At 28.2% G+C, this 27,844-nt stretch overlaps 5 protein-coding genes across 9 annotated transcripts; 3 read left to right on the top strand and 2 right to left on the bottom strand.

The window, feature by feature from the left end:
* Positions 1–3,592: 3,592 nt before the first annotated feature.
* Positions 3,593–6,779, bottom strand: LOC112687459. The gene is made up of 5 exons (XM_025560181.1): positions 6,428–6,779; positions 6,116–6,180; positions 5,927–5,960; positions 4,019–4,078; positions 3,593–3,717 (listed from the first exon to the last, which is right to left on the bottom strand). Exons 1-5 carry the CDS (start codon positions 6,510–6,512, stop codon positions 3,593–3,595), a joined length of 369 nt encoding a protein of 122 aa, XP_025415966.1. The 5' UTR covers positions 6,513–6,779.
* Positions 6,780–8,203: 1,424 nt separating this feature from the next.
* Positions 8,204–10,903, top strand: LOC112687489 (zinc finger protein MSN2-like). 4 transcript variants are annotated; one of them, XM_025560218.1, is made up of 5 exons: positions 8,204–8,294; positions 8,663–8,902; positions 8,968–9,130; positions 9,286–9,581; positions 10,471–10,903. In XM_025560218.1, the coding sequence occupies exons 3-5, from the start codon at positions 8,992–8,994 to the stop codon at positions 10,777–10,779; spliced, it is 744 nt and encodes a 247-aa protein (XP_025416003.1). In that variant the 5' UTR covers positions 8,204–8,294; positions 8,663–8,902; positions 8,968–8,991; the 3' UTR covers positions 10,780–10,903. The 4 variants fall into 4 exon arrangements, with proteins under 4 accessions (XP_025416003.1, XP_025416004.1, XP_025416005.1 ...); XM_025560219.1 differs by lacking the exon at positions 8,204–8,294 and adding an exon at positions 8,361–8,513; XM_025560220.1 differs by lacking the exon at positions 8,204–8,294 and having other exon boundaries at positions 8,521–8,902; positions 9,289–9,581.
* A 3,557-nt stretch (positions 10,904–14,460) lies between these two features.
* On the top strand, positions 14,461–18,036 carry LOC112687419. Its single transcript, XM_025560116.1, has 9 exons — positions 14,461–14,495; positions 14,836–14,931; positions 14,997–15,134; positions 15,204–15,387; positions 15,444–15,598; positions 15,672–15,820; positions 15,891–16,182; positions 16,243–16,424; positions 17,949–18,036. Exons 1-9 carry the CDS (start codon positions 14,461–14,463, stop codon positions 17,990–17,992), a joined length of 1,275 nt encoding a protein of 424 aa, XP_025415901.1. The 3' UTR covers positions 17,993–18,036.
* A 109-nt stretch (positions 18,037–18,145) lies between these two features.
* LOC112687418 (dihydrolipoyllysine-residue acetyltransferase component of pyruvate dehydrogenase complex, mitochondrial-like) lies at positions 18,146–21,696 on the bottom strand. The gene is made up of 8 exons (XM_025560114.1): positions 21,438–21,696; positions 21,207–21,370; positions 21,005–21,141; positions 19,339–19,596; positions 19,082–19,258; positions 18,824–19,017; positions 18,595–18,757; positions 18,146–18,533 (listed from the first exon to the last, which is right to left on the bottom strand). Exons 1-8 carry the CDS (start codon positions 21,551–21,553, stop codon positions 18,270–18,272), a joined length of 1,473 nt encoding a protein of 490 aa, XP_025415899.1. The 5' UTR covers positions 21,554–21,696; the 3' UTR covers positions 18,146–18,269.
* Positions 21,697–23,389: 1,693 nt separating this feature from the next.
* On the top strand, positions 23,390–24,939 carry LOC112687427 (general transcription factor II-I repeat domain-containing protein 2B-like). Of its 2 annotated transcripts, XM_025560124.1 has the most exons (3): positions 23,390–23,559; positions 23,665–23,748; positions 23,841–24,939. In XM_025560124.1, exon 3 carries the CDS (start codon positions 24,277–24,279, stop codon positions 24,889–24,891), a length of 615 nt encoding a protein of 204 aa, XP_025415909.1. In that variant the 5' UTR covers positions 23,390–23,559; positions 23,665–23,748; positions 23,841–24,276; the 3' UTR covers positions 24,892–24,939. The 2 variants fall into 2 exon arrangements, with proteins under 2 accessions (XP_025415909.1, XP_025415908.1); XM_025560123.1 differs by having other exon boundaries at positions 23,665–24,939.
* Positions 24,940–27,844: the final 2,905 nt, after the last annotated feature.

Here is a 27,844-nt window from a genome sequence, read left to right as displayed (position 1 = left end):
TTTTGAAGAACTGCTAAATAACAAAAATAACCTCATCGAAAATAACAACAATGAAAAGTAAGAATAATTAGTATATCATACAGCGGAACCTGAATTTCTAGCACCAAATATCGAAGAATTTAAATAATCATTAAATCACTAAAAAAACAATAAATCTCCATGTGATAGTATTATATATTCTGAACAAATAAAAATTGCAGGAAAAAATATTATTTACCTACGCCAAATTATAAAAAATATACGAAATAGCAAACAAATATAACAGGAATGGTCTTCGTCAGTTATTTGTTCAAATTTTCAAGAAAGGGAATCCTACAAAAGTTGAAATTATCGAGGTATCTTGGGGTATAGCTTTATAAAAACCTTTTATTCCTCGCTAATGCTACTGAAGCATTGCGGGTAAGGGTACGACCATCAACCAATTATGGTTAATCCTGAATATCAAGTACCATAAAATACATATAAATTATTTAAAATTCTAAACAATACTAAATTGATTTTCATTGATGTATTCAGGTATACTGTATGTATCCGAAATCGAGAAGTTTCAGTTTTCTATGTACAATAATCATAAAAATGTCGACCAATGCACTACTATGTACTGCAATTTTCAATAACTCAACGCTAATTTTAATTAATTAATGTATATTTGGGATTATTTATAAAACATTATAAAACAATTATGAAACATTTATGAACTGATATATTTTTTTTTTCTTTTCTCTAAAATGTAAAATGTATACCCGATATTATAAGTATATGTGTAAAAGTAACAACATGAAAATATGGCTACAGACAAAACTGTTGTATGTACCTAAGTTTTATTGTTTAGGATTTACATTGAGTAAAAAGTTTACTAAAAATACTATAAACTTAACATATTATTGATTTTTTTATTTCAAGTTATAAAATTGTAAATTATTTTTGTTTGAATAGTACAGTGATTTGTAAGCATGTAAAATATTATTAAACTAAAACGAATTAATAATTACTTTGTTCAAATGTACACGAAATTAAAACTAATTTTCATCTAGAATATACTTTATACTTAAATGTATCGTAGTGCCGGCATCTATGTAATTCTTTCAACTTGTATATTATCTATAAAAGTATATATTATTATGTATTTATAAGTATTCAAATTGTGTTTAGCGAAATAGTATCAGGGGACACCTCACAAAAATATTCACTATTCACAATTTGAAGTACTTGTAAATAATAATTACTACAAATTCAGTATTCAAATTCCACGTATCAACATTTTCAGAAAATATTCTAAATGGATATGAGAAATTAAAAGTATACTTTATTGTTTTAAAAAAACAAAAAAAATCTTTTTTTTCTTCGATATTTATGTTTATTTTACCTACTTATTGTTTGTTATTAAACTAAATACAAAAAATAAATTATATATTATTTTATTATTTTTATTATTAAAAGATCCTAGAAATCTGTTAACTTAAACGTTAAATAAGTAGGTTAAAAATATTTATATTTTATAGAAAATTATTAATTTGTAAAATAAATTTTTCACCAACACCACAGAATTTTTTTTTTATTATTATTTAACTTTCAGATATCAATAAAATCCCTAGACCAATTCCTTTTTAGACGACAATCAACATTTTCGAGGAGAGATAAGGAGAACATATTGCGGATGAGAAGATTCGAGTAACTTATTAATTTAGCATGAAAATGATTATAATGTGTTTTTGCCAATTCTTTGATGGTGGTTATTTTAAGGTCTTGATGAAGAGATTCGTTTTTAATAAATCAGGAGGCTCTAGTTATAAGTCTGAGACTAGAAGGTTTGGATTAGACATATTATATGGTTTTATAGGACCTCAAATTTGTATACCATATGACCACATAAATCAAATTATGACTTAGTAAATACATAATAATTTTATGTTTGAGATGCATTTTAGATTTAAGAAGCGGTCTAAGAAAACATAATTGTGTTGCCTACTCGTATTTGCGTTTGGACTTAATTAGATGGGGTCACGTGAGGCGCTTGTCAAGAATGTTTCCTAAATATTAAGTTAAGGACTGCATTTGGATTGGTTGGTTATTTATTTGAAATTGAGCGATATATTTGTACAAAAATTATAAGGTTGTTAACTTATCACAAATCTCTAACTACAACAATCGACAGTATGTGCGTACAAAACAATTATTTAAAATTAAAATGATGACATTTGTTTTATTTTTGAGAGCCTAATTAAAGGTTGTAAAGTGACTTAATTTATTAATCACGTTTTAGATAAGAAAATTTTTTAAGACATGCATATGCTTAATTGCTTTAGAGTCCATGGACTAATAAAATAACTCAAAGAAACCAGGTAAATTATATTATTTTTTAATTTAATTATGTTATTTTAATATTAAGCAAAACGAATTATGCATTGATTTTAATTCTGGAATTACTCTTTTGAGCGGTAAATATTCGTCAAAGGTTTAATTGAGTCTAAGAAATATCCTAAGAAAAGAAATTATACCCAAAAACTAAACAATTTTTTTACTTTTCAGTAGAAAATATATAATAAAATTCAATACAAGAAGCCAATGATGATATTTATATAATTAAAAATTTTATTATAAAATGATCCACAGTAGACATAACTTTGAATAAAAACCAAATTTTATTTTGAAATTTCATTTGTCTTTTTATTATTTTACATTATTATATAATTTGTTTAATTATGTTAAGTATTTATAGTTCGAATATTATTATTATAGAAAAAAATACTCGTTAAATAAATTATTTTTTTATTTTTAACGCTTAAAAATGAAGATTACAATACAATAATATACATAATTAATGTGGAAGTTAGTGAAAAATGTATTGCCCATTTACAGCATTTTCAATTTTGTAATTAAACATTTAAAATCAGGCGAATATAATTTATTATAAAAATTACTTAAGTCTTAAGAGGTGTTATTCCTTAGTCCCATCAAGATTAAATGATAATTAAACTTTTTAAGTTTTAAACTTAAAATTAATTATATATATAGTCCGATACCAAAGTTTAAATATGACGTTATCATAACAAAGTTTTGAAGAGTTTTGACTAATGAAATAGAAGTAAAAATATATATCTTTTCAGGGGCGTACTGGGACCCAATTGGCCCACTATTTTGCAAAAAATCAGCCCCTACAATACATTAACACTTAGAGTTTAAACAAATTTTACCTCTTCATATTTTTTAGTTTTTAAATTTATCAATTAAATAAAATATGTGGATATTGTGATTTAAGTTTAATTTTCTTTAAAATGTAATATACATTTTAAAATTAATTTTTTTTTTTTACTGATGTTCCCAAAAATAATTTATAATAAGAGTTTTTAAATCACTGTTTAATAATATGTATTAAAACATCATTTATATAAATAAAAAAAAAATTACTTCTAAACAAATTAACAAATTATATATACCTTAACTGTTCATACTTAAAATACATCTGTAGCATCTATAATAAATAGTACAATAATAAAATAACTATGTTTTAACAAATAACATTTACGTATAATTATAACATAGATATTATAAAATTTAAAATAAATAATATTATATGAATACACTAAGGTTTTTACAATGATAACATCTGGTTCATCAATGATGAAGAATTTTTTACTATTTTTAGTATTTCTTTGAAATCAATAGCGTCTAATATACCTTTTTCTATAGACATTAGCATAAATGCTTCAAGATGATCTTAATTTAATGAAAAGCATAAATGATTTTTAATTATTTTAAGCTTGCTGAATGGTCTTTCGCAATTATCCTGTGTAACAGATTGTTAAAACAAACTCAACTGCAGCATACAAATTACAATATGCAAGTGAATGCATATTTAATTGGTATATTAATTTTTGTAGACATATTAAGCATGATTTTGTATTATGATTATTATTGGTAGTTTTTGATTTTCCACACCATATAAAAAAAGACAAACATATTTTTTACTAAACATAAATAACTAAATATAAAAACAGTATATATTAATATATTTTACTTTTAACTTCTGATTCCATTTTATCATTTATATCCCAGTTTAGAAAAAATTCTTCGTTATCTGGAAACATATAATCATCATCATTATACATTTTTGAAGTATTTGAACTCAGAGGCTTTGTAATATGTCATATATTTTTTAGAAATGATTCAATTCGGACACTAATTTTTAATCGTTTATTGATAATATTTTTAATGATTCTGGTAGACTGTTATCATTTGCATATTGAAAATTCTTTGGTAATAAATACTGAATATCTGCTATAATTTCTCTATTACTTCTTTCAATAAAACTGCTTCTTAATTGATCAATAGTGCATTAAAAAACTTGTACTCTAAACTTATCAATAGGATTTATAATAGGTTCATCTGAACACATTTCATAATTGTGTTTCTTATGTCTAGAATGTATTAATGGTAATTTATCTTCTACAATTATACTATTATTCAATTAAAAATTTGTAAATTTATCATTCATATTTTATGAGAATTTCTCTGCTTCAACGACAACTGTATCAAAATTTATTTTCCAATTTCATCAATTGTATTTATTACCATTAACCAACCAGCCAAAAGATCTAAATTATTGGACTACAAATATGTTGATGTACGCCCAGCTGAATCAAAAATTTTAATAAATAAATGGGCTGTAAAAATAACTTGGAATTCACACAATTTATTTTTTAATAAAGTTGCTTCACATATGGATTTTTGATCAAATTTTTTTGATGAACAAATAAAATCTAAAGCACTAACAATAGTTGGGTATAAACAGTCTTCTCTGTCGAAAACCCATTTAAGAGCTTTTTCTCTGGACCACTACCTAGTTTCCCTTATTTTTTGTAGCTTTCTAAGTTTTTTTACTCCAATACCTATATAATAGTTCATATAAATTTTTACCTGCTGAATCTTCTACTTTAATGACAGCAAATAGGCACTCTTTAATATCTGTATTATTTAAGTAGCGAAGGCAGATAGTAGCTTGATCTGTAGCTCCAATATCTTGAGTACTATCAAACTAAAATAGTAAAAACATGAATTTTTAATTAAAAATGAGAAATATGTAGATTTAAAATTGTCATACTTGTATACTAAAATGCTGATCACCCATTTCTTCACAAATATGTTTCTTCATAGTTTCTAGTGTACCTTCAAATACTTTATTAACAGTAGTTTTGGATACAAGTGTAATTAATGATCCTCTTCCTTTTGAATTTTCGTTTTTTGCTTGACAATATAGCATTGTTTAAATATTGTCTTAAAATTGCATCTCTTTCAGCAGTAAATTTCAATAGTTCCAAAAAATTACCTCTATTAACATCATCCATCTTGTACAGCCACTCTGTGTTACCAATTCCACGATAAGGCTACTTTCGCTTGCCCAACAATTTTATTATTTTAAATACTTGTTTTAATACATGAATCCTTTCTTCGACTTGTTTTTTTTTCATATTCATCACATTACAGTTGATCAAATATTCAATACTATCATTACTTGAAGCTTTGACATAACTTTCAACAACACAAATATGTACATTGCTAATTTTATGAGATTCTACAGCTGCTTAAATATTTCTGAAATCTGTGCAGCCAGTAGAAAAAATGATTGATGATGTAGAGAAAGCAATACATATACTGCAATACAAGGCTTTAACCTCATTATATTTTTCACATTGTAATGTCAACCATTTTCGCAAAACGGTCTTACCTCTCTGACCCTCCCTATTATTAAGTTTAAAAAGAAACCATAAAACATTATGCATTACAGTCGGTTGACAAGGGTGTTGTTTCATAAAATCCATTTTTTTTTATTAATAGAACTTTTTTTTGGGAATCACAAATGAATATATTTTATCTGCAATAATATGTTCCTTAACCTAAAATAACGAAAACTAACAAGATACATTACTTTGCTCAATTTGTTCTTTAGCAGTTGAATACATCTAAACAATCATAATAAATGTTTTTTATTAAAATAGGTAGTAAAAATGTTAACTAATAAATAATAATTTAAAACAACATAATAAGTATTGGGTGGATCTTACCTAACAAGAATACCTATCTAGTGAAAATATATCATTTAAAAAAGATTACTTACCAAAGGATTGTTTTCTTCAGTTTCAACTGAGCAACTTTGTTGTTTTTGTTGTGTTACACAATCATCTAAATATTGAGAATACAACTAATATTAAAGAGTAATTAAATACCAATTATATTGAAAGAAAAATGAATCCAGTTAACCCATTAAACATTTTAATTTACAGGTTATTAAATATTATAGATTATTAGATATTATTTACTCTGCAATTCAATATTAAAATATATGATGTAATGTATAATAAACGTACTTAATTAATGAATCAGTACCTTGAAATAAGTATCCATAGTATACTAAATTCTTTATACTTACCGATAGGTACTTTGTTAGACCGATCCGATCCAAATGTAATTTTTTTTTGTTTTGGATCATTAGTAACAGCTTTGAAATTGATCATTTTTTTGAACGAAGCTTTTCAATTTTTTTTTCCATCATTTATTGTGTATTAAATAATAGCAGTATTTAAATATTTAATTCTACACTGAATAAGATTAACAAATAATTTCATACACGAGCTTAGATGTGCGAGTACATGACACAATCAAAATCGTGGGAATTAGAAAGCAATTCGTACCGTGCATTCATACTATCATAGCGATAGTGTCTACTGTCTAAGCTATTATAGACTAAATATTCTAATAACTATAAACTATTTTAAGAATATGTTTTCCGGTATTCCCCAGCAGCAGTCAACCGCTGATAGCACAGCGATTTATCATGTACTTATATCATATAAAATATGTTAATTAAAAATATGTTAGTCTATTTATATATATATATATAAATAGATTAACATATTACGTAATACCATTGATTATATATTACTAGTATATTACTAGTAATATATAATCAATGGTAATACTCGGGGAATCAAAATTGTATACAAATATACAATTATCTGTTTTAAAAATATTTTTAATTCAATACTCGTTGGGTTATTTGTACCGGCCCGATGAATATAATATGACACCGGCCCACTGTGTAAATGCACAGTAGCACAATGGCCCAGTCCGCCCCTGTATTTTTTTGTAATATATGTATACGCAATGAAGTATTAATAAAAAAAATTATTAACAATTATGAAATGGTTACTATAATATCCATAATTTAGCCAACTACAAAATTAAAAAAAAATTAAAAAAATTCAGCCAACTACACATAAATTATCCCAGGTTGAATAATTGAATGAATTATACTTTGTTTACCACCCAAACTACAGATTTTCTAGGGTGACTCATGGAGTAATTACTCTATAGGCGACTCGACTGACTCGAGTTAATTTTGTTTATCAACTTAATACGCAGTCGAAATAAATGCAAAAGGTTCGATGTCGGACACCAGAGGCGTATTTTAGGGGGTCGAAGGGGTGATCACCCCCCTGAATCCGTATTTAAAGAATCGAATATATGTGAGATATACATTTCAAATTTTTTTAATGTGAATCATTTTATAATGAAATAAAATTATGCATGGCTGTTAATACTTAAATAATGTGAATAATTGGGCTTTTTATCAGGTCCGTACTTCGTGAAAAATCAAATAAAACACAAGCGTAATTTTCAAAACATAGACAGGTGTTAAAAAAGAACTACACAAAAGTCGATTCTAAATGGATTCATCATTAGATTAAAAAAAAAAACACACAAATATTAAGGATTCACAAGACTTAAATATTACCAAAAATTTTACTTGTACATTTTGAGCCTGAATTAAAGAAAAAAATTGAATTCGCTCCCTCCTAGAAGTAAATTTAAATACACCCCTGTTGGACACACAACCGCCAAACTGAAAGAAGTATGTCACCGCTGACGTACATAATATATATAACGACATCGTTCACGCCGCCGTAATATTATCTAATATAATTAACAGAGTTATTTTGTTTCGTATACATCCATTAAACCTTCTACCACTTACACCTATGTTGTGTATTCACTCCGACAAAATAAAAATATTATTATTATTATTATTATTATAATTATTATTGTTATTAATATTAATATTATTATTTTATTATTTATTAATATTATGATTATGATTATTATCACAGAAGTAAGCCATGATAATTGTAATTAGCATATAAAAAAAAAAAGAGGCAAATCAACAAGGCTGGCGGTATGAGCTCAACTCTACTGATTACGAACTACTGTTGAACCTCGATACAGGAGGCTCGAAATGGGTAATTTATTTTGCGTTCTTAAAATGTTTTTATTGCTCTTTGCGTCGTTCCGATAATAATAACAATAAAAACATTGTAATAATAATTGTTACGGCGACTATCCGAGCACCGTTCGTGCGTGACAAAACTTCTCCTGGTCGCCAGTGCTAATGATTAATTACGTGTCGACGCGATTCATCCAATGCTTTTCACAATAAATACATTAATAATAGTTATGTTGTAAGAACAATAATAATATTTTATATTCAAATTTGTATATAATATTTTATTTTATTTTCTTCTTTTAAACAATATCAATTCCCTTCGTTATCTGTGGCCATGTATATTTTTTGTTTGCCCGTGATAATAATCTATCCACATATCCACAGCTGATTTCCAAGTGAATAATTTTGAACGCACTACGTACTTCGGTAATACACACTAATAGTGGTTGATAATAGTCATCGAGCTGTGCACGGAGACAACTACAGGGAAATTATGGTCAAATCCGACTGCGGTAAGTGCAAGAACATCTGAGTGAGAAGATCGAGTGTTCCGAGAGTCGAATGACCCAACAGCAGCCACCTGAGGTGTCAGTTAAACGGCGGGAACAGCAGCACAAGTGACAGGTTTATTTTTTGCTCGTTTTTTACTTAGTTTAATGTTAATTATTTTGTCTTATTGTTTGTATTAGGCACCCTCAATTTTTTGATGTTTGATGATCAACGTGTACAGCATGGACGATGAAACTGATCTTGGAGAAACATTGGCTTCAAACCTGGACCGTTCACCTAACACCTCTTCTGTCTTGTCAAAAGCTGACATGATATCTGGGAATCAAATACTCGATAATTGGTGTTAGTTTGCTATTTTAACATTTGCCCAGAGAATCTAATTGTGTCCTTTAGATAACGTAATTAACATAATATTATATTCTCTGAGCTAAAAATTAAAGTATATTATAAATCCATTGAAAAATTATAAAAATATTTCCTAATTGTTTTATATTTAGTAGGTTTAAGCGTTCATTGTACAACCTCTATTGATGATTATTGTGATGGGGATTTGGAACATCCCGATTCAGATCCATCGCCATCTACATCTGGATTATCATATGATTTATCTACATTTCCAAAAACACCATCAGCAATGTCCATGTTTTATCCGCACTTGAATGGTTATGATATTCATCCATTACTTTTGAATCAAAGGCGGCGTCAAATGGAGCCACCCATTATAGATCCATTGAATTTACCACCACATCCACTTATGCCTGATATCCCACGACAAATGATCCATAAGACTAAGGTTAGTATATAACACTCAACCTTGATTTAATAAATAATTATGATAATAATTAAAGCATAAAACAATTTTAATTTGCAATTTATTTATTATACTTTTTTTAAATAACTATATTCCATTCATAGTACAATTAATTTATTAATCATCTTTCAATTAGGTTGATCATATTTAATGCTTTTATATTTTCAATTAATTAATCAAATCTTATGGGTTGTTCTGAGTTGCACTAACAATTTTTATCTCATCTATGCCAAAATGTTTCCAGTTAGGTGATGGTTGACGTAATATCAATTTTATTTTGTATAAATCAGACCAATCAATTGTACTTTCTGATGATTTAATACTAAAATAGTTTTGAGATTTAAATTCCGTATGAGCATTATCCATCAATTTCTAAAAAAAATGTTAGTTTAATGTTTTCATTATAAAAATAATATGATTAGTATTTAGTTCTATTCACCTTTTTTTTGATAGATACATGCCACATTTTTGAATTGCTTGGATCTGTATTTAATATTTTCTTGACTAAAACTGAAACTTCATATGTATAATAATTTTTAAATAATACCTCACTTACATCTTGTGATATTTCACTAAAGTCTATTGTTATAGAAGTACATTTAGATTTGTAATTTGAATTGTTTTCATCATTGAGGCTTAAATAAATATGTCTTACAGTAGAACTATAATTTATTAAATTATAATTATTGTTCAATGAACTATTTCTTTCCACATTTCTTTCATTTAAATGATTTTCCATATTTTTAGGTCTTTTTATTATATATTCTTTAAACTTCTTGAATAAAAGTTCTTTATTTATCAAATGATTAAAATTATTTAATTAATGTTAAAAAATTTCAAAACCAATAACCTATTTATGCTTATATTTTAGATACGAGCTAAAGTATCTCACAGGCGACCAGATTTTACTAATGGCCAGTCACCAAACTGTGAACAATCATTGATTGTAGAAACAGACAAATGTCAGCGCAAGACTTTCTACTGTGTAGCATGCAGTAAAACATTCAAGTTCCAGACATCATTATTGCGACACAATAATAAAGTACATATTAGTAAATATCAATGTCAATCATGTCATCGTGTGTTCTCAAGACAGGCATATCTTGATGTACACACATCAAAACAGGGAAGTTCATGTTACCTGGGTAATGGATATGCCATTACCAAGTCGAAGAAATAATTTTCTCTCTTCAAGGAATCTTGAAGTATTTAACCAAAAATATATACTTATTATAGACTAGAATAAGTTTAAATTCTCACATGTTAAGTGTGCCTCAGAAATATATATTAAATTATACATTTTATTTGTTACATTTATTGTTTTTAACTTATATATTTATTTAAATTTGACAGAATAATAATGAAACTTGAATTCTAGTCAGAGAACACCTCGCCTATTCAGTAGTTCATTCATACTAACGTTAAATTCTTTATTGCTACTTGTTATTCCTTTGGAAATTATTTTTAAATAAAATTAAGAATTGTGTCAAGAAAAGCAAATCTTAGACTGATGTTTATAATTTAAATATCATTAGTAGATCAGGAATTTAGTCATTTAACATACTTTGTTGTTTTTATATAATTAGTTAAATTTTGTTCTTTATTTATACTATAGTGATCATTTTAGACTGAATATTTTTTGAATTTTAAAAATTACCCACATATTCAGCGTGATAACTGATTTGTTATAGACCAAATATTTCTGAGGTGCTCTTTTACTTTTATATGTATAAAAAAAAAAAATGGTATTAAACCAAACTTTTAAAATCATTCATTCCTTGATACCAAAAAAAAAAAATGGATACCTATTGACATTCATAGACGAGCTTATAATAATTTCTTAAAGAAGTAATATATTTTTACTTTCACTCATATAAAAACTCCCTTATTTTTCTATTTTTAAATTAATATTTAAATTACTTATATTTAAGTAATTATTAAGCATATAATGCTAATAATAACCTGTGATTTCAAAAAAATGTTTATAATGACAGTAGATTCAAATATATGATTTTTATAAACTAATATTGAATACTTTGAAAAGACATACCTAATTATATTTTTATACAATACCCTATTTTCATAAAATTATATTATTTTATTTACAACCCAAAACTATTTTGTTATGTATTTAAAAATTTAACCATATTATGTTTAAATATTTTATAGTTTATTTAGAATTGATTGTTTTTATTTTGTTATTGACTGGGAAAAATTTTGAGATTGATAGTTATATTTTGAAAATTATATTAATATAATATATTACAGTTGTGTAAATGATTATTGTTTTATTATTATTATGTTATTAAAATATTGAAATGTGTATCATATTATATTTTTTTATTAATTTAATTTATTATGAAAATGGTGGGTTAATCAATACAAAAATATTTGTTTATTTACTTGTAAAAATAATTTATTAATGAACTTTTACATGAAAATTACCAGCTATATTATGTTAAATCAGAGTAAAGTAGCACTGATTAAAGAGTTATAGTTAATCTGCAATAGCTGTATTCAAATTATTTTTTGTTTCCTTATTAGTAGGAGCATAATAAAAAAAATGTAAGAGGTAAGATTATACATTTTTATCTAGTTGTATAATACTAATGTAATAGAAAGTGATATTAAGTTCTAAGACTACTTAATAATAAGTGTTCAATTTTTTTCATTTACAATTAATGTTTCCAATATACATCCCTCAAAACTCTTTAACTTTGGTTTTTCATTTGTTTGTTAATTAATTAATAATCATTATATAATGTGATTTATAGTAAGAGTAAACTGAAAATTTGACCTAAAACAAAATATTTGTTTTATAAGTAACAATTATACCATTTAAAAATGAATACAATTAATTGTTTTAATAAGAAAAATATTGAATAATTCACAGAAATATGATTTGAGTAGTGAAAATGTGTAACCCGTGTTTAATATTGTAATAAGTTTTAAAATGTTGATCATTTCAATTGACATAACAGGACACTATGTAAATATGATGGTAAATAGAATAAAATGTTAACCATCCTTTGTGATGAGATAAAAACTCTTGTTGATGATTGCCAATATTTTTATATAAATGTGGCACACAACATAGGTGTATATAAACCTGTATCTCTGGGGGTGCCTATAAAACTTTTGGGCCCTATCTTAGCGAAACGTGTAGGCATATTTAATAAATTATAATGCATAATTAATCAAATAAATGTAGCTTTCATTTTTTATTATTTTATTTTTTCTATTACAAAACATTTACTTTTTTTACCAAATATTTTAGATAAATTACATTTAATTTGAGCAATATCAGTTAAAATACAGTTCCCCAACTCTTAGAACTCCATTCACAATATTTTGTAGGGGGGGGAGGGTTGCCTGAGCACCCACTAAATTTCTTTTCAATCTATATTTAGTAAATTGCATCCGTTTGATTAAACTATCTCGATTATTGAAATCATTCGATCACTCCCATAATTAACATTAACACAGAATATTATATATTCTAAACATAATATATTACAAATAATGTAATAATATTATAATGATAACATAACTGTAGCAAAAAATAATACTTGGTATAATGATTATGAATAATTATAAGCATTGAATATCAAATTTAGTATAGTTAGAGGCAGTGAGGATTCAGGATTTAATTTTTGGAGGGACCCATAATCTAGGGTTCCCATACATCCTGGAAAACCGGGATTGTCACCGATTTTGGACTTCGTGTGTAAACAAATCATTATTTTTATTTTATCATTATTTTTTTGTTCGTTTCTAACGCCTTCACACAATTACTAACCTATATTTATTATAAAATTAATAAAATCTAACTTAAGAAAATGGGGGAGCCAAAGGTACTCGGGCCCCTCCTTAATTCTGCCACGAGTTCTAAGTCTAAACGGGTTCTAGGCTTTTAGGCATAGGCTGACATTTGGTTGAATTTTTGGAGGGGCTATAATAATTCAATATAAAATAACCCACAGGGGCTTCGCCCACACACCCCCTTCCCATACACAAGTAAAACTTATTACCATTAAAAATATAGATATATTTAAATTGTATTAAAAAAAAAACACTAAATAACGTATATATAAAAATAATTAATATTTTATTTTAATGACAAATAACTCTTTGTATTATCAAAGATACTCAAAATATCATCGCTTTTTATATTTTTCGATATATATTTTCTATTATATAGTATTGAAAGATTGCTGAACCTATCTTGAACCAACAATGTCCTTAATCAAGTTTTTATTTTTTTCATTGCACTAAAACTTCTTTCGCAAGTAGCCAAACTATGTAATTGATATTGTTAATAGTTTTTAATTATTTCTTATTTTACGATTTTTAAAAAAAAATGAACAGATAATTTATAAATAAATTATAAAAACAACGAATAAAACTTCTAACAAAGTTTCGATTTTGGGGGGGGCTATTAAAATACTTAGGGGTCTAACCCCCTCTAGCCCCCCCTGATATCCGCCTATGCTTTTAGCATTGATTATAAAATAGATTATTCTATAATCAATGCTTTTAGGTATCAACAGTTATCATTGTTAAATAATATCACCACAGAATATAACACAAAACCGTGAACTAGGCTAATAACAATAATAACAGATAAGCGATAATCATAGATAATACATAATACAAATTATAGTGATAACACGGCAGCCGGACAATTGACAACGTGCGTCGTGCTGGTGCAATTGCTTTTGATTATTTATGGCGTTAGTACACTGTGCCTCTGTTCGCGATTAGATTTCGTTTGGAATGTAATTGTTGCATTTGTAATATGATGAAAATATATTCGGTTTAAAATTGATAATAGTATTTTAATTTTTCCGTGTTAAACATAATGGAGGATATAATTGTGATGCCATGGTCTTCTGAGTAAGTTTTTTATGAAAATATTTATATGAATGTAAAATTATTATCATTGATGTCAACGAAAGTTTTATCGATTAATTGTGAAGTTAATATGAGTTACATTATCATTTTGTTGAGAGTTTTTACTTAACACTCATGTACTTTACACCACATAGTTGGAGGTTTGTATTAATTTTTTGGGTAAACTGCTCCAATTAATTTCCAAAGTACAGAATGTTTAAGTTAAAATGTTTTTATTCTATTGAACACAACTCCATTCTATCTACTTAGAATAATCATTTTGAGTTCCGGTGTAAAAATTAATTCTGTAAATAATCTGAAAATATTTTACTGTATAATGTAGTTCAGAATGGCAGTCTATTAGACAAGATATATTTGGCAGTAAAGAATTACGAAATTACAAACGAGCTCTGAGAAAATTATTACTCTGGAAAACTAGGTCAGTAATTACAAAGAATTATTATTGTAAGTAATCGCTATTTCAAAATACATTTTTTCCTGTAGAGGAAGACAATTATCTCGAGGATTATATTGCACAGAATTGATTTTACAAGTTATCTCTAAAGATAGTTATTTTTGTGATGTTGATGATATCATTATTGTAAATGATTTAGTTCGTTTATATTCTATGGCAATAATGAAGTAAGTTGGTCAATTAGATACTTATATAATTATTTTCAAAATTTTATATACAAATTTATCTTATCTAAGATTTGTCAATTTGACTGCTGACTTTTTGGGAAAAGGCCCACAGAAATCAATGTATTTCAGAGCATCTCGTTTAGAACTTCCATCATGGTTAATTGACATGCGCCATAAAATTTCACATGACCGAGATTTACCTACTCTTAAATCATTGAGAACAGCTATGGAGTTTGCATTGGATTGGTTAAAGGTAAGATGATATTACAATGCTTTCTAGCTATTTATAATTCTGTATTGTTATTTCAGACAAAATATTGGAATGTAGATGATAATTTCTTGATTGTTGGACCAAAATTAGAAATAAATGATGTTGATGTATTTATGGACACAATAGAGTTTTATATGTTAAATAAAAGACAAAATAATACTTCTCTCAAAGAAGACCATTTAAATGCTCTTAGGTAAACAAGTTTAAAAATGTTCTGATTTGAAATTTAAATATAATAAAATATTTACATTTTATGAAATGTATAGAAAAAAGTTACATATGCCTGAATTTTCATATAAAGAATGTCTAAAGAAAATAAAAGAATATTTAGCAAATAAACATACATCTTCACAATTAGTCAATTTGTTCATTACACGGTATTTACTTCAATCTGAGGAGTGTAATATTTCTAAAGGTATTTTTTATTGGCCTTATATTAATATTACTATTATATTGTTATAATTTTTTATTTTATTACTTTAAAGGTAGAATTTCTAAAGCGGATAAAGCACTTTGGAGTGTAATGTTGAAAATCTTGACCAATTCAGGTCTCTTAACAAATGTACTACAGTGTTTAGTCACTCAGAATTCTCGTGTTGCTGCTTTATGGGTCATTGAATTATGTATAGTTGCATATAAAACTAGTAGAAAAATTAATATTAAACACAACCAAAGTGATGACTGCTTGAACTGTAAACCTTCCCATTTAGATACAAGTCTAGTATTAAGAACGGCTTTGAATACACCCCATAAACATACTATTATATTTTTAAAATGGTGATTTTATAATACAATTTAAAAGCTTTTGATAAAATGTTAACATTTTTACTATTTTAGGTTATTGCGAATACAATCAAATTCGTTGAAAGTTAAACAACAGTACAATCTTATTAAACTAATATCATTGTACACTGGTTCAGTAAAGGTTAATCCTAAAAATGCTGAATGTTTATTCACTGTCGACGATTTAATTAAAAATACTAAAAATGAAAATCAATCTCAGTGGTCTTTAGCTTTTGGTGAGTCAATATTTAAATCATTTTTTTTTTTTAATTAATATATTTTTGAATATATTAACCCTGCTTTTTAATACTTGAATAATATGAGTGTTTTTTAAATGTGCACTAAAAAGTTATACCAAGATACTATATTAAACATAAATATTGAAATAACTATATATTAAGTATAACATTGAACTTTATAAATTATATGTTTGGTTTGTCACTGTAAAATAATAAAATTTTAATAATTTTTCACCTAAATGATAAAATTTTATATTTATATATTTTTACACACCTTGAACCTGGTTCCAAAAAAAAGTTAACTAGATTTCAATAATTCCTATATAAGAAAAAATTGACTTCATCACTACTTGATGTAATATATAAATGTATATATTTTTAATAGTTATTATATACCTTGTGTTCAATTTTAAAGGTAACAGGAAATATTTTGAACACAAGACTTGAATTTAATTCAGGTTTTTTTTACAGGGTACAGGACTTATAAATACATATTTTTTTGATAAATTCTAATTTTTAACTTTTTTTTTATCTGCGCATGCGCAGTAAAATAAAAATATCTTAAACAGGAACCACTATTTTTAACACTGGATTTGGTTTGCTCTATTTTTTTTAAGCAACTTTGATGTTTACAGTTTTTTGATATGTTCAAAATTGACATTTTTAAGACGGTCGAAAATTTTAAATTAGATAATTCGTATTTATCGCATATTTCAAAGCATTTTCCAACAAGATGTTCCCGCTCATAATGCAATTATTGTTCGAGAATACCTTAACCAAACTTTTAGCAATAAATGGATGGATACATATGGTCCAGTACAATGGCTCGCTAGATCACCTGATATAACACCATTGAATTATTTTTTTTGGGGACATTTAAAAACAGTAGTTTATGAAAATCCACTTATTAATCTTGATGATTTGAAAAATAAAATAATCATTGCGTGTAATGAACTCACCAAAGATCAAATAATAGCAGCTACACAAATAGAACTACTTAGACAATAAATTATTATTATCTTATGATATTTGTTTATAAATTCAATGTTATAATAAATACACCTTGTACTTTTAATAAAAATAAATTGTTATAATAATATTTGTAAATTCTTGATTAAGATGCGTAGTGTTGAAATATGCGATAAATACGAATTACCTAATTTAAAACTTTCGACAGTCTTAAAAATGTCAATTTTGAACATATCAAAAATCTGTAAAGATCAAAGTTGCTCAAAAAAATAGAGCAAACCAAATCCAGTGTTAAAAATGATGGTTCCTATTTAAGAAATTTTTATTTTATCTGCGTATGCGCAGATAAGTGTTGTACCCTGTATAGAAAACCCGAATTAAATTCAAGGTCTTGCGTTTGAAATATTTCTTGTTACCTTTAAAATTGAACACACGGTATTAATAGTCTGTGTGATTAGAAAATATCTATTAAAAACAAATAATTACTTCAATATATTAACTTGCTTGTTTATATATATTTTTTGTCATGTCTAATTTTTTTTTTTTTTTTAGGTCAATTGAACTGGAGACAAGTACCATTTGGTAGTGCTTTGTAAACAAAAATTAATCAATTACAAATTTATATCCATAAACATCATTATTTGTGTTTTCTTTGTTCACATGTTTTCCTTTATAATAATTCATAAGATTCGCAGTAATAACATACTCTAAATTGAATTTAAACAACTTACGTGCATTTTAAAATCAGGTTTAAAGTATACTGATCAGTTTAACAATTAAACTATTAATAATAAATAACAAAAAAAAAAAAAACAAAATAATATTACGGAAAGCATTTTATGACTGAATTGCTCCAAGAGAAAAGAGTCAGTATTATAGTAACATATTATGCGGTTCTTCTATATATCGTCTAAATGCTTGTAACCATTGAGCTCCTACAGCACCATCAACAACTCTATGATCACAACTCAATGTAACTTGTAATGTATTTTGCGCACGGGTTCCATTTGTTTTATCAGGTACTAATCGTTGATTCATAGAACCAATACCGAGTATGCATGATTGAGGTGGATTTATTATAGATGATACGCTTTTTACACCAAACATTCCCAAATTCGAAACACTAAATGTACCTCCCTGAGATAATAAAAACATTGTTAATACAAAAAATGTTGATTAATCTAATATTTAAAATTACTTGATATTCATGAGGCTGTAATTTTCCTTCTCTAGCTTTAGCAGCAAGTTCTTTAACATCAGTGCTTATTGCTACTAATCCTTTAGTATCAGCATTAAATACAATTGGTGTGATAAGTCCAGTCTCAGTACTTACAGCTACACTTACATCAACCGCATCATATCTGAAACACAAGAACGTAATTCAAGTTAGTATAGACAATCAATGTTAATAAAATTGCTTAGCTCACTGTCGAATGAAACTATCCATCCAGGAAGAATTGGCTTCTGGAACTTTTTTACAAGCTAAAGCCGAAGCTTTAATTATGAAATCATTGATGGATAATTTAACTCCTTCTTTTTCCAAAAGCTCATTCATACGTTTTCTTAATGACACAATATCATCCAGACTCAAATCAACAGTGAGATAATAATGAGGTATATTCTAGAATTAAATAACATAAATTAGTTTAACTTAGATGATAGAAAAAACAAACATTTAATTTTACTTGTTTGGATTCAAGCAGACGTTGAGCAATGATCTTTCTAACATTTGTCACTGGCTTATCAGTGAATCCATCACCTCGAGTTCCTACAATAACAGCTGTTTTCTGACCACTTGCTGCAGCTTTATTTAAGTCGATTGATTTAATTGAACCAAATAAACCAGAACCTTGGGTGATTGACTAATTATACATTTTATTGTTAATGGAAAGTTATGGTAATAAGTATATAATTTAATTAAAATTTATTTAGTTGTTCTTACACTTAAATCCAACCCTTTTTCGGCTGCCAAACGTTTGGCTAAAGGACTAGCGAGTATACGAGAACCTATTTTGATTGGTACTGATTTGGGTATTGTTGCAGCTGTTGTGGCTGCAGGTTTAGGAGGAGGCGGAGCAGTTGCAGTAGCAACTGGCTTTGGTGATGGTGGTGCTGGAGCTGGTGCACTTGCTGGTGTATCATCAACATAATCTTTAAAAGCAGCAACATCTGATTCGTTTTCTACTATAATACATACAAGCTGAAAACCAAAATGTTCTAACATTTGTAACTCTTTATAGAAATACCTCATTATGTTTGTTACTTTTCTAGGTAGGTAATATTTAACTCAAAATTATCATTAAATAACTGATTTCAAATCAATAATTTAAACTTAGCAATACTTAAGATAACCAATATCATATTAAGTTTTTCCAACCACAATAATAATATAATAAATAAATAATGATTGTAGTATCACTCGTGTTACTTCTATAAGAGACCTAGGGATCATTTTTTAATATAATTTATCTTTTTCTTTACACATTAATAGTTCAATTAAAAAAAGCATTCAAAATGTTAGAACTCATTAATAGAAATATGATTCATGTTAAAAATATTAATTAATTTAAAACATTATATTTTTCTCTTGTCAAATTTCAACTTGAATTTGGATCGAATATCTGATCACCCAATTATTCCTCATTTAAAAACACTATTGAAAATGTACAGTATACATTTTTTAAGTTATTATGTTATAAATTATATATACCGATTTCGAGAGACATAGTTTTCAAAATTCTGAGCATGGATTTACATCTTGCGAATCAAGGAGAAAGGTTGCTGATGTTATATTATTATACAATTTATTAAATGATTTTTTACTGGAATTACTATCAATAATCCATTTTAATATTCCAAACTGCAGTTTGAGAAAATTTTATTTTTTTATTTTCTTTTTTCTAAAAATAACTATAGTTCTGCATTATTTTTCCCTAGAACCTTATAATTTACAAACCTTGTTGCTGACCATGTAGATTTTTTTTTCATGTCACGAAATATTTTTAAGCAAAATGTTTACTTAGCTTAGCTTTAAGTTTAATTTATACTTGAATTATTTTACAGTTATCAAATACATGAAATGTGTCCATTAATAATTTTCACTTTTTACTATTATTCTATTGTCATTTATATTACAAAGTACTTAAATTTATTATAACTACTTTGTATTTTATATTAATGCATTTTCATTTTATTATTATATTACAAAATTAATAAAATGAAATATATTCCAAGTATTTTACCAGTATTTTAAATTGTTAATCAACTAAAAGATGTAATGAGTATTTATATATAAAAGAAATTAAAAAATATACTCCTATTACAGAAGGTTTTATCACAGGATGGTTTTTAATATTTTTCATGGTATTTGTAATTATTATACCCCATTTTCTTTTTTTTTGCAAACAATATGCATTATAAATTGTATTAATAAAAAATAAAATAAAAAAATAGTTAATATTATTTTTTAAGATCTGATTTAACAACTTCTTTAAGTGACCCTTACAAGTGCAAGGTCATTTAATTTTTGCAAATTTAAAAATGACCACATGTCAATATGATACAAAAAATTTATATAAATTAAAAATAAACAAGAACATATTATGTACCTTTCCAACAGTAACATCTTTTTGACCAGCATTTACAAGAATCTTAGCTAGATATCCTTCCTCAGGAGTTTCAAAATCCATTATAGCTTTATCTGTTTCAATTTCAGCTAGTTTATCTCCTTCATTCAATTTTTCTCCTAGAGAGCATTTACAGTAAATTAAGTTCTATGTTTTTCAAGGCATAAACAACAATAATATATACCTTCTTTTTTTGCCCAGCTTATTAAAGTGCCACTTTCCATTGTTGGAGACAGAGCTGGCAATGAAACTTTAACATGACTAGGGAAATCTGTGGCATAAAAACGATAGCCAACATTTTTTATATACGGACGTTTACCCGAGCGCCAATGTATGGAATTTTGACACCTGAAAAACAACGACCAAGTTCATATTCATAAAACAATTTAAAAACGGAAAAAAATCAATCATCTACCTATATAATTGTACAACTTTGATTGGACATCTCGTAGTTACTGTTCTCACTGCGTTTCTGTTCAAGTTTCTTAGTAGACGCACGTTGTTCATGATGGAATTTGATCCAGATGACATATCATGTAATAAGTGACTAACGTTAATGAATTTGAACGTTAAAAAAGTGACAGTCAAATTAGCGCCCAAAAATGAACTTCAAATAACCTCGAAGGACGACCTGCCCAGACTTACCTAGTTTGCAATGTTGTACCTAACAACCGTTATCAACACATCATCAGTGAAAAATTGATAAAATTCGGCATAACACCAGAGTGACCATGTACACTTTATTTTATTTACATATTGTATTAGTATATTTCGTTTTAACATTAAACTATAATTTTATATTTTTGTTATTATAAAAAATAGACATTTTTGTTTACTAGAATCATAATTGAATAAAAACAATCTATGTTCACGATTCGTAAGTTTTTGTTTAGAATGATTTTACCTGAAGGTCGAAGAAACAATATATTGTGCGTGTAAACTGAAATGAATCAAGAAAATGAAATACGTAAAGAAATTGTTAGGTCATACACCTAAACGTATAAAACGCGAATTGAATAATTGTAAAATACAAGGTATGAGAAGAATATAAAGTAAAATTAGCAACAACCAGCTCTTAAAAACGCATATAATTATAAGCCACCTACTTACAATCTTATAAAAACCATATGTATATTATATAATAATACAATAGATAATACATAAACTGGAATAATTCACACTTTGAAAATAAAAACATAAAACTGTATTGGAAGATGTAAATAATAATATGATATGTATTCTAAAATCAAGATTCGTTGTAAGTTAGTGAATAACGGTCAAAATGTAAGACAAACTGACAATGTACTATTTTACGAGATATCTCATCGAGTATAATTAACATAGTTCGCATTGAATCTAAAATTAAACGGCTTTCGATTGATTTTAAGTACGTATACAGAAATATAAATTGAAAGGAAAAACAACTTTTGGCTTTACTGATAGGTAAAATATTTTTAATTTTAAATATATTTCAGCGTTCAATGTTCATATAAGTCAAGGGTGCCCAAACCCAGGCCCGCGGGCCACGAAGTGGCCCGTCAACGCTTTTGGATTTGCCCGCCAACATCTATACTCTATAGTCTATGACATTTTAAATTATTATTAATATTTCTTTTAAGTTTAAATTTTGTTGTATATTTTATTTTATATACGTGTGTGTATCAAATTAGCACTAGGACCATTCCACACAGCAATGTTATCGGGTTTTCCTGTGATGACCGGATGCGTTTTACCCGAACCCGCATTTGTCGCGATGTTAATCGGTATTATTTTTATGTTTATAGATTATCTTGATTGTCCGTCGACGTAGTCGTCGTATATCGGCGAATTAAGATAATAAATTGTTATTCGAAATATTGTACAAACAGCGACCAAAATCAGTCGCTCCGCACCCGCCTTTTGCTACGGTCGTAAAAATAATACGTACAACTTAATAAATATTAAATTATTTTGTAATAATTGCGTTTATTCTGTGTTTTTACTTGTTAATTTTAAGCCAGAATGGCTCTCAGCAAACCAATTACGTCGAAATTGAAAGAACGTTCTCGGACATTTCACGAAGAATGGGAGATGCAATATTGCTTTACTGAAAGCAAAGCATTGAAGCCCATATGTCTTATTTGCTCCACTACGATTGCCGTCGCCAAAAAATATAATTTAGAACGGCATTTTAAACAAAATCATTCAAGTATTAATAAAAACTACCCGGAAGGAAGTTCTCTAAGAGCTGAGTTTATAAAGAAGAAAAAAAAAGAAATATTTGGTCAGCAGAATCTGTTTGTAAAAAAATTTGATGAACTCGAATCTATGGTAAAAACATCATATGAGATATCTTTACTTTTAGCCAAAAATAAAAAGCCTTTTTTCTGATGGGGAAATTATTAAAGAGGCTTTATCAATTTTTTCTAATAACTGTAATGATAAAAATATAAAAACTAAAGCAGACGGTATTTCACTTTCGAGAAATACTGTAACAAGACGAGTAGAGGAGATGTCAAACGATATTAGCAACCAAATAACACAAACCGTAACGAAATGTAAGTATTTTTCATTGGCGTTGGATGAAACTTGTGATTTGACGAGTATGTCACAGCTAGCCATCTTCGTGAGGTGTGTTGATGAAAATTTTAATGTATTTCAAGATTTATTAGAGCTCAGCCAGTTGGAAACTACAAGTACCGGAAGAGACATATTTATGAAAATCAAGGAATGTGTCGACAGAAAAGGTATAGCATGGGAAAAAATTAATTCTGTTTGTACTGATGGAGCACCCGCTATGACGGGAAAAATAAATGGTTGTGTGGCCTTGTTAAAACAGTTCTTAGGCCGGGAATTATTTTCATATCATTGTATCATCCATCAGGAAGCTTTATGTGCCAAAGATATGAAGTTTAATGATGTTATTGATCCTGTAGTACGCTGTATTAATTATATCCGAGCCAAAGCTCTTCATCGAAGACAATTCAGGGTTTTATTTGAAGAAGAAATCAATGAATTCGGTGAGTTACATTTGTATTGTGCTGTCCGCTGGTTATCTAAGGGTGAAATGCTGAAACATTTTTTTCTTTTGCGGAGAGAGGTCTTGCAATTTTTAGTAGAAAAGCAGGCAATGCCTGATGAGCGAGATTTACTTGAAAGTGAATCATGGTTATGCGATCTTGCGTTTTTAATAGATATTACACAGCACCTCAACATACTTAACTGGAAGCTGCAAGGGAAGGACTGTTCGTTACCAATAATGTTCAATTTGGTTTATGGATTTAAAGCGAAACTCTCCCTTTTTTTTGACAAATTTGACTAGAAATAATATCGATCATTTTCCTACGCTTGTAGATATAAGAGGAAAACTAGAAAATACTTCACCTGACATCTCGAAATATCAAACACAAATTCAATTATTGTTGCAGTCTTTTGAGAACAGATTTCAGGATTTTGAGAAGGACAAAAATAATATTTTGTTTTTCATGAACCGATTTTCAATCACTTTTAGTGAAATACAAAAATATTCATGCAATATCCAGTTGGAAATCACAGAAATTCAAAACCACGTTTCCTTGAAGCAGATATTTACCGAAATTGTATCATCACAACCACAACTGCAGTCTTCAGAAAATGTATTAAAATTTTGGAAATTAGTACCAAAAGAAGACTTTCCTGCAACGTGTGATCTTGCCTTGCAGATTTCAAGCAGATTTGGATCAACATATATTTGCGAAAAAGCTTTTTCTACTCTAACCTATGTCAAAAATAAATATCGTAGTTCGTTAACTGCGCCTCATATTTCAGATTTGATGTTGTTATCAACATCAGATTTATCACCAGATATTGAAAAATTATTAGCTAATAAGTCTCTTCATAGGTCTCACTGATGTTTTTTTTTAAATATTATTAAAAATTAAAACATGTGAAATTTAAAATGTTGTTTAATTTAAATACCTATTTGTTCTATCTAATTAAGTATCTATTGAAAATAGAATTTTAGATGAATTATAAGTGTAAGAAAATCTTGTTCATAACATGGCCCACCAGCTAAATGTAATTGCAATTATAGCCCGCTTCCAAAATAAATTGGGCACCCTTGATATAAGTATATTAGTAACTATTAAAAGATAATACTATATCGCATAATATAAGTAGCAGACACGTAGTCGGGGGGGGGGGGGGCGTTACAGGTGTAGTAACACCCCCCCTCACATTAACCGTGTTATACTGAAGTCTTGTAAAAGTAAAAATTCATCATAAACCGTAATGAAAACATATTTATCATAAGGCAATATATAATATATAATATATAATATATTGCCTTATGATAAATATGTTTTCATTACGGTTTATGATGAATTTTCAGGGCTCGACTTGAGGGGGAGGCAGGGGACGGAGTACCCCAACTAATTTTCAGAAATATTAGCGTCCCCCTAATATTATTACGCTATAATCATAACGCTCAGCCAGTTTTGGGGACGTTCTTTTTTTTAAAGTAAATAGAGACCCCCTCCCTTCTTTAATTTTGCCAAATCGAGCACTGAATATATTCATAACAATAGTAATATTATATGTAACAATCCGGCTTCTCATTACACCGTTATGTCTAATAAACCAAAGCCGTGATTTTGTGTCGTGTCATGCACAATTTAAAATAGGTACAAATTACAAAAATGTACATCTGTAATTTTATTAAAATATTTAAATACTTTCTCATACAATAGTACTTTACACATGAATAGATATTCATATGTGATGTACTAATGTGTTTCTACGCTTGTATAATACAGTATACGTAAAGTAATTATTTTGCTATGAATAATTTTAAATAACACCCCCCTTTGAAATATCTAGCTACACGCCTGATAAGTAGGTACTAGGGCCATCTGCGGGAAAAAATAAAAAAATATGTTTTTAGCTCGTATTATTATCGATGCTTGTAAACAACTGATGGTCGCTATGATGATCGTTATGACAATTCGATTATCCGGCGTTCAATTTATTATCCAATCATTACTGTTTCGTTGTCTATCCGATCCAGTTGCATCCAGTTTGCTTTTCAACCGGGTATCTTTATACAATTATAAATACCTAATAAAGTTAGTAACGGATATTGTTGCCGTCCACACGCAGAAGATTTGGGTCTCTTCATACATTTTTCAGGTAAGCTGTGTTTTTATTAAATATCAAGTAGAATATGTGAAAAATCATTTGTCACGCTTTAATTATAAAAATTGAAAATTTTATGAGATTCTAGTTGCAAAAGTGTGGCATATTTTCGTGATTTTTGTCCAGTTTTGTCTAATTTTAAAATTCAAATGCTTATAAAAATAATTTTGAAATAATTACCTATTTTTCATTGACCAGTATGTTAACATTTTTCGCTGCACTAATATAATTAAAATTGTTATTTTATGAAATAAAATATATAATAAATAAAGTACAAAAAAAGTCAATATATTTTGGAAATTATACCAGATCACGAGATATAATATTAGTATATAAGTACTGTGAAAATTTCAAATTTCTATATACACAGTGCTCGACTTGAGGGGGGGACGCAGGGGGACGGAGTACCCCTTCTAATTTTTAGAAATTTTAGCGTCTCCCTACGTTATATACGTATATATATTATAATTATAACGTTTAACAATTTTTGGGGACGCAATTTTTTTTTTAAGCAAACAGAGTCCCCCTTCTTTAATTTTGCCAAATCAAGTACTGTATATACATCATTATTCTTGATTTTAATTATTCACCAACTGTAGGGGTCGGGAACCTGCGGCTCCTTAATATGCAACCTGTGACTCTTTGGAAAATGTATCAATATCGAGACCCGTAAAACATTATAAATTATATTATGCATTATTATGGTGATAATATTTTTATGACTCTCTGGACAGCATGTTTTTGTAACTTTTAAAAAATGGCTCTTTCCTACGAAAAGGTTTCCGACCCCTGACCTACGGCACTTAGATTTACCGCCCCTTAAATGTTGAAGCTCCTCCAATCATCTGTTCTGCTTGCAGGTATAAACCTGGTACTGTGCAGGTATACGCATACCGTTTGGTATTTTCACCGTCGCATCGGCGGTACACAAATTCATTAGGTGTTTCTAATTTCTACGCACACAGTGCATTGTACCCCTCCCCTCCCCGAGTATTAACCACTCTAACATACTGTCCGTCGAACCACTCAAGTCAAACGAAAATCGTCTACTTCCAAGTGAATAAATATAACCATTTAAGTATGGTCAGACAGTTCGCGTGCCCGGTGAACGTGTCACCATTGATCCGATTAAGTCGATGGTGCATGCTAATCGCCGGCATCGGCTTCGGCGTTTACCGTCACAACGCGCTGCAGCAATTCGAGGATGAACGTCGTCGAAAGTCCCGTCTAAACAAACAAAACATCGTTGGTTACAAGTTTGAGGATACGGCTGATGACGGCGAAAACGGACCGTCGTCGTACGACCCAACGGGACCACCGGATTCGCAATCACCTGAGCCGACGGAACCAACCGAATATTCGGTTTATGGTCCGAACGAATCAACTGAACTCCCGTCTCCCCGTATGATGGGACGGTCTACGACGCTTCCGCCGTCCGGTTTAGCTGGACAGCCGGAACTTGGACCAATCGGTCTAAACAATGAATCACCCGAACTACTGTCTTTCGGTCAAAATGGATCACCCAAATCCCCGTTGTCCGGACCAAGTGGACAGCCACCTTCTCCACCGTTGGACCCGGAGAACGGATCGTCCGAACTCCCGCCATCCAAACCAAGTGGACAGCCACCCTCTCCACCGTTGGACCCGGGAAACGGATCACCCGAACTCCCG

This window comes from Sipha flava, unplaced genomic scaffold (genome assembly GCF_003268045.1).
Source record: "Sipha flava isolate LNK unplaced genomic scaffold, YSA_version1 34_pilon_pilon, whole genome shotgun sequence".
Classification (NCBI taxonomy): Eukaryota; Metazoa; Arthropoda; class Insecta; order Hemiptera; family Aphididae; genus Sipha; species Sipha flava.
Note: the sequence above shows the minus strand (reverse complement) of the source record. Positions and strands in the feature narration are given on the sequence as shown.

Bases quoted from the DNA above. Each gene is read 5' to 3' on its own strand.
- LOC112687419 (XM_025560116.1), top strand. From the start codon at position 14,461: ATGGAGGATATAATTGTGATGCCATGGTCTTCTGA. The intron at 14,932-14,996 runs GTCAGTAATTAC...TTTTTCCTGTAG, and splicing joins TTATTACTCTGGAAAACTAG to AGGAAGACAATTATCTCGAG. The intron at 15,388-15,443 runs GTAAGATGATAT...TTGTTATTTCAG, and splicing joins TTGCATTGGATTGGTTAAAG to ACAAAATATTGGAATGTAGA.
- LOC112687489 (XM_025560218.1), top strand. From the start codon at position 8,992: ATGATCAACGTGTACAGCATGGACGATGAAACTGATCTTGGAGAAACA. The intron at 9,131-9,285 runs GTTAGTTTGCTA...TTTTATATTTAG, and splicing joins TCAAATACTCGATAATTGGT to TAGGTTTAAGCGTTCATTGT. The intron at 9,582-10,470 runs GTTAGTATATAA...CTTATATTTTAG, and splicing joins AAATGATCCATAAGACTAAG to ATACGAGCTAAAGTATCTCA.
- LOC112687459 (XM_025560181.1), bottom strand. From the start codon at position 6,512: ATGATCAATTTCAAAGCTGTTACTAATGATCCAAAACAAAAAAAAATT. The intron at 5,961-6,115 runs GTAAGTAATCTT...ATGATTGTTTAG, and splicing joins CTGAAGAAAACAATCCTTTG to ATGTATTCAACTGCTAAAGA. The intron at 4,079-5,926 runs GTAATGTATCTT...ATATGTTTCCAG, and splicing joins TAAAGAACAAATTGAGCAAA to ATAACGAAGAATTTTTTCTA.
- LOC112687427 (XM_025560123.1), top strand. From the start codon at position 23,514: ATGTCAAACGATATTAGCAACCAAATAACACAAACCGTAACGAAAT. The intron at 23,560-23,664 runs GTAAGTATTTTT...ATGTATTTCAAG, and splicing joins AACACAAACCGTAACGAAAT to ATTTATTAGAGCTCAGCCAG.
- LOC112687418 (XM_025560114.1), bottom strand. From the start codon at position 21,553: ATGTCATCTGGATCAAATTCCATCATGAACAACGTGCGTCTACTAAGA. The intron at 21,142-21,206 runs GTATATATTATT...AATGCTCTCTAG, and splicing joins AAGCTGGGCAAAAAAAGAAG to GAGAAAAATTGAATGAAGGA. The intron at 19,597-21,004 runs GTACATAATATG...TTTGGTTTTCAG, and splicing joins AAGATGTTACTGTTGGAAAG to CTTGTATGTATTATAGTAGA.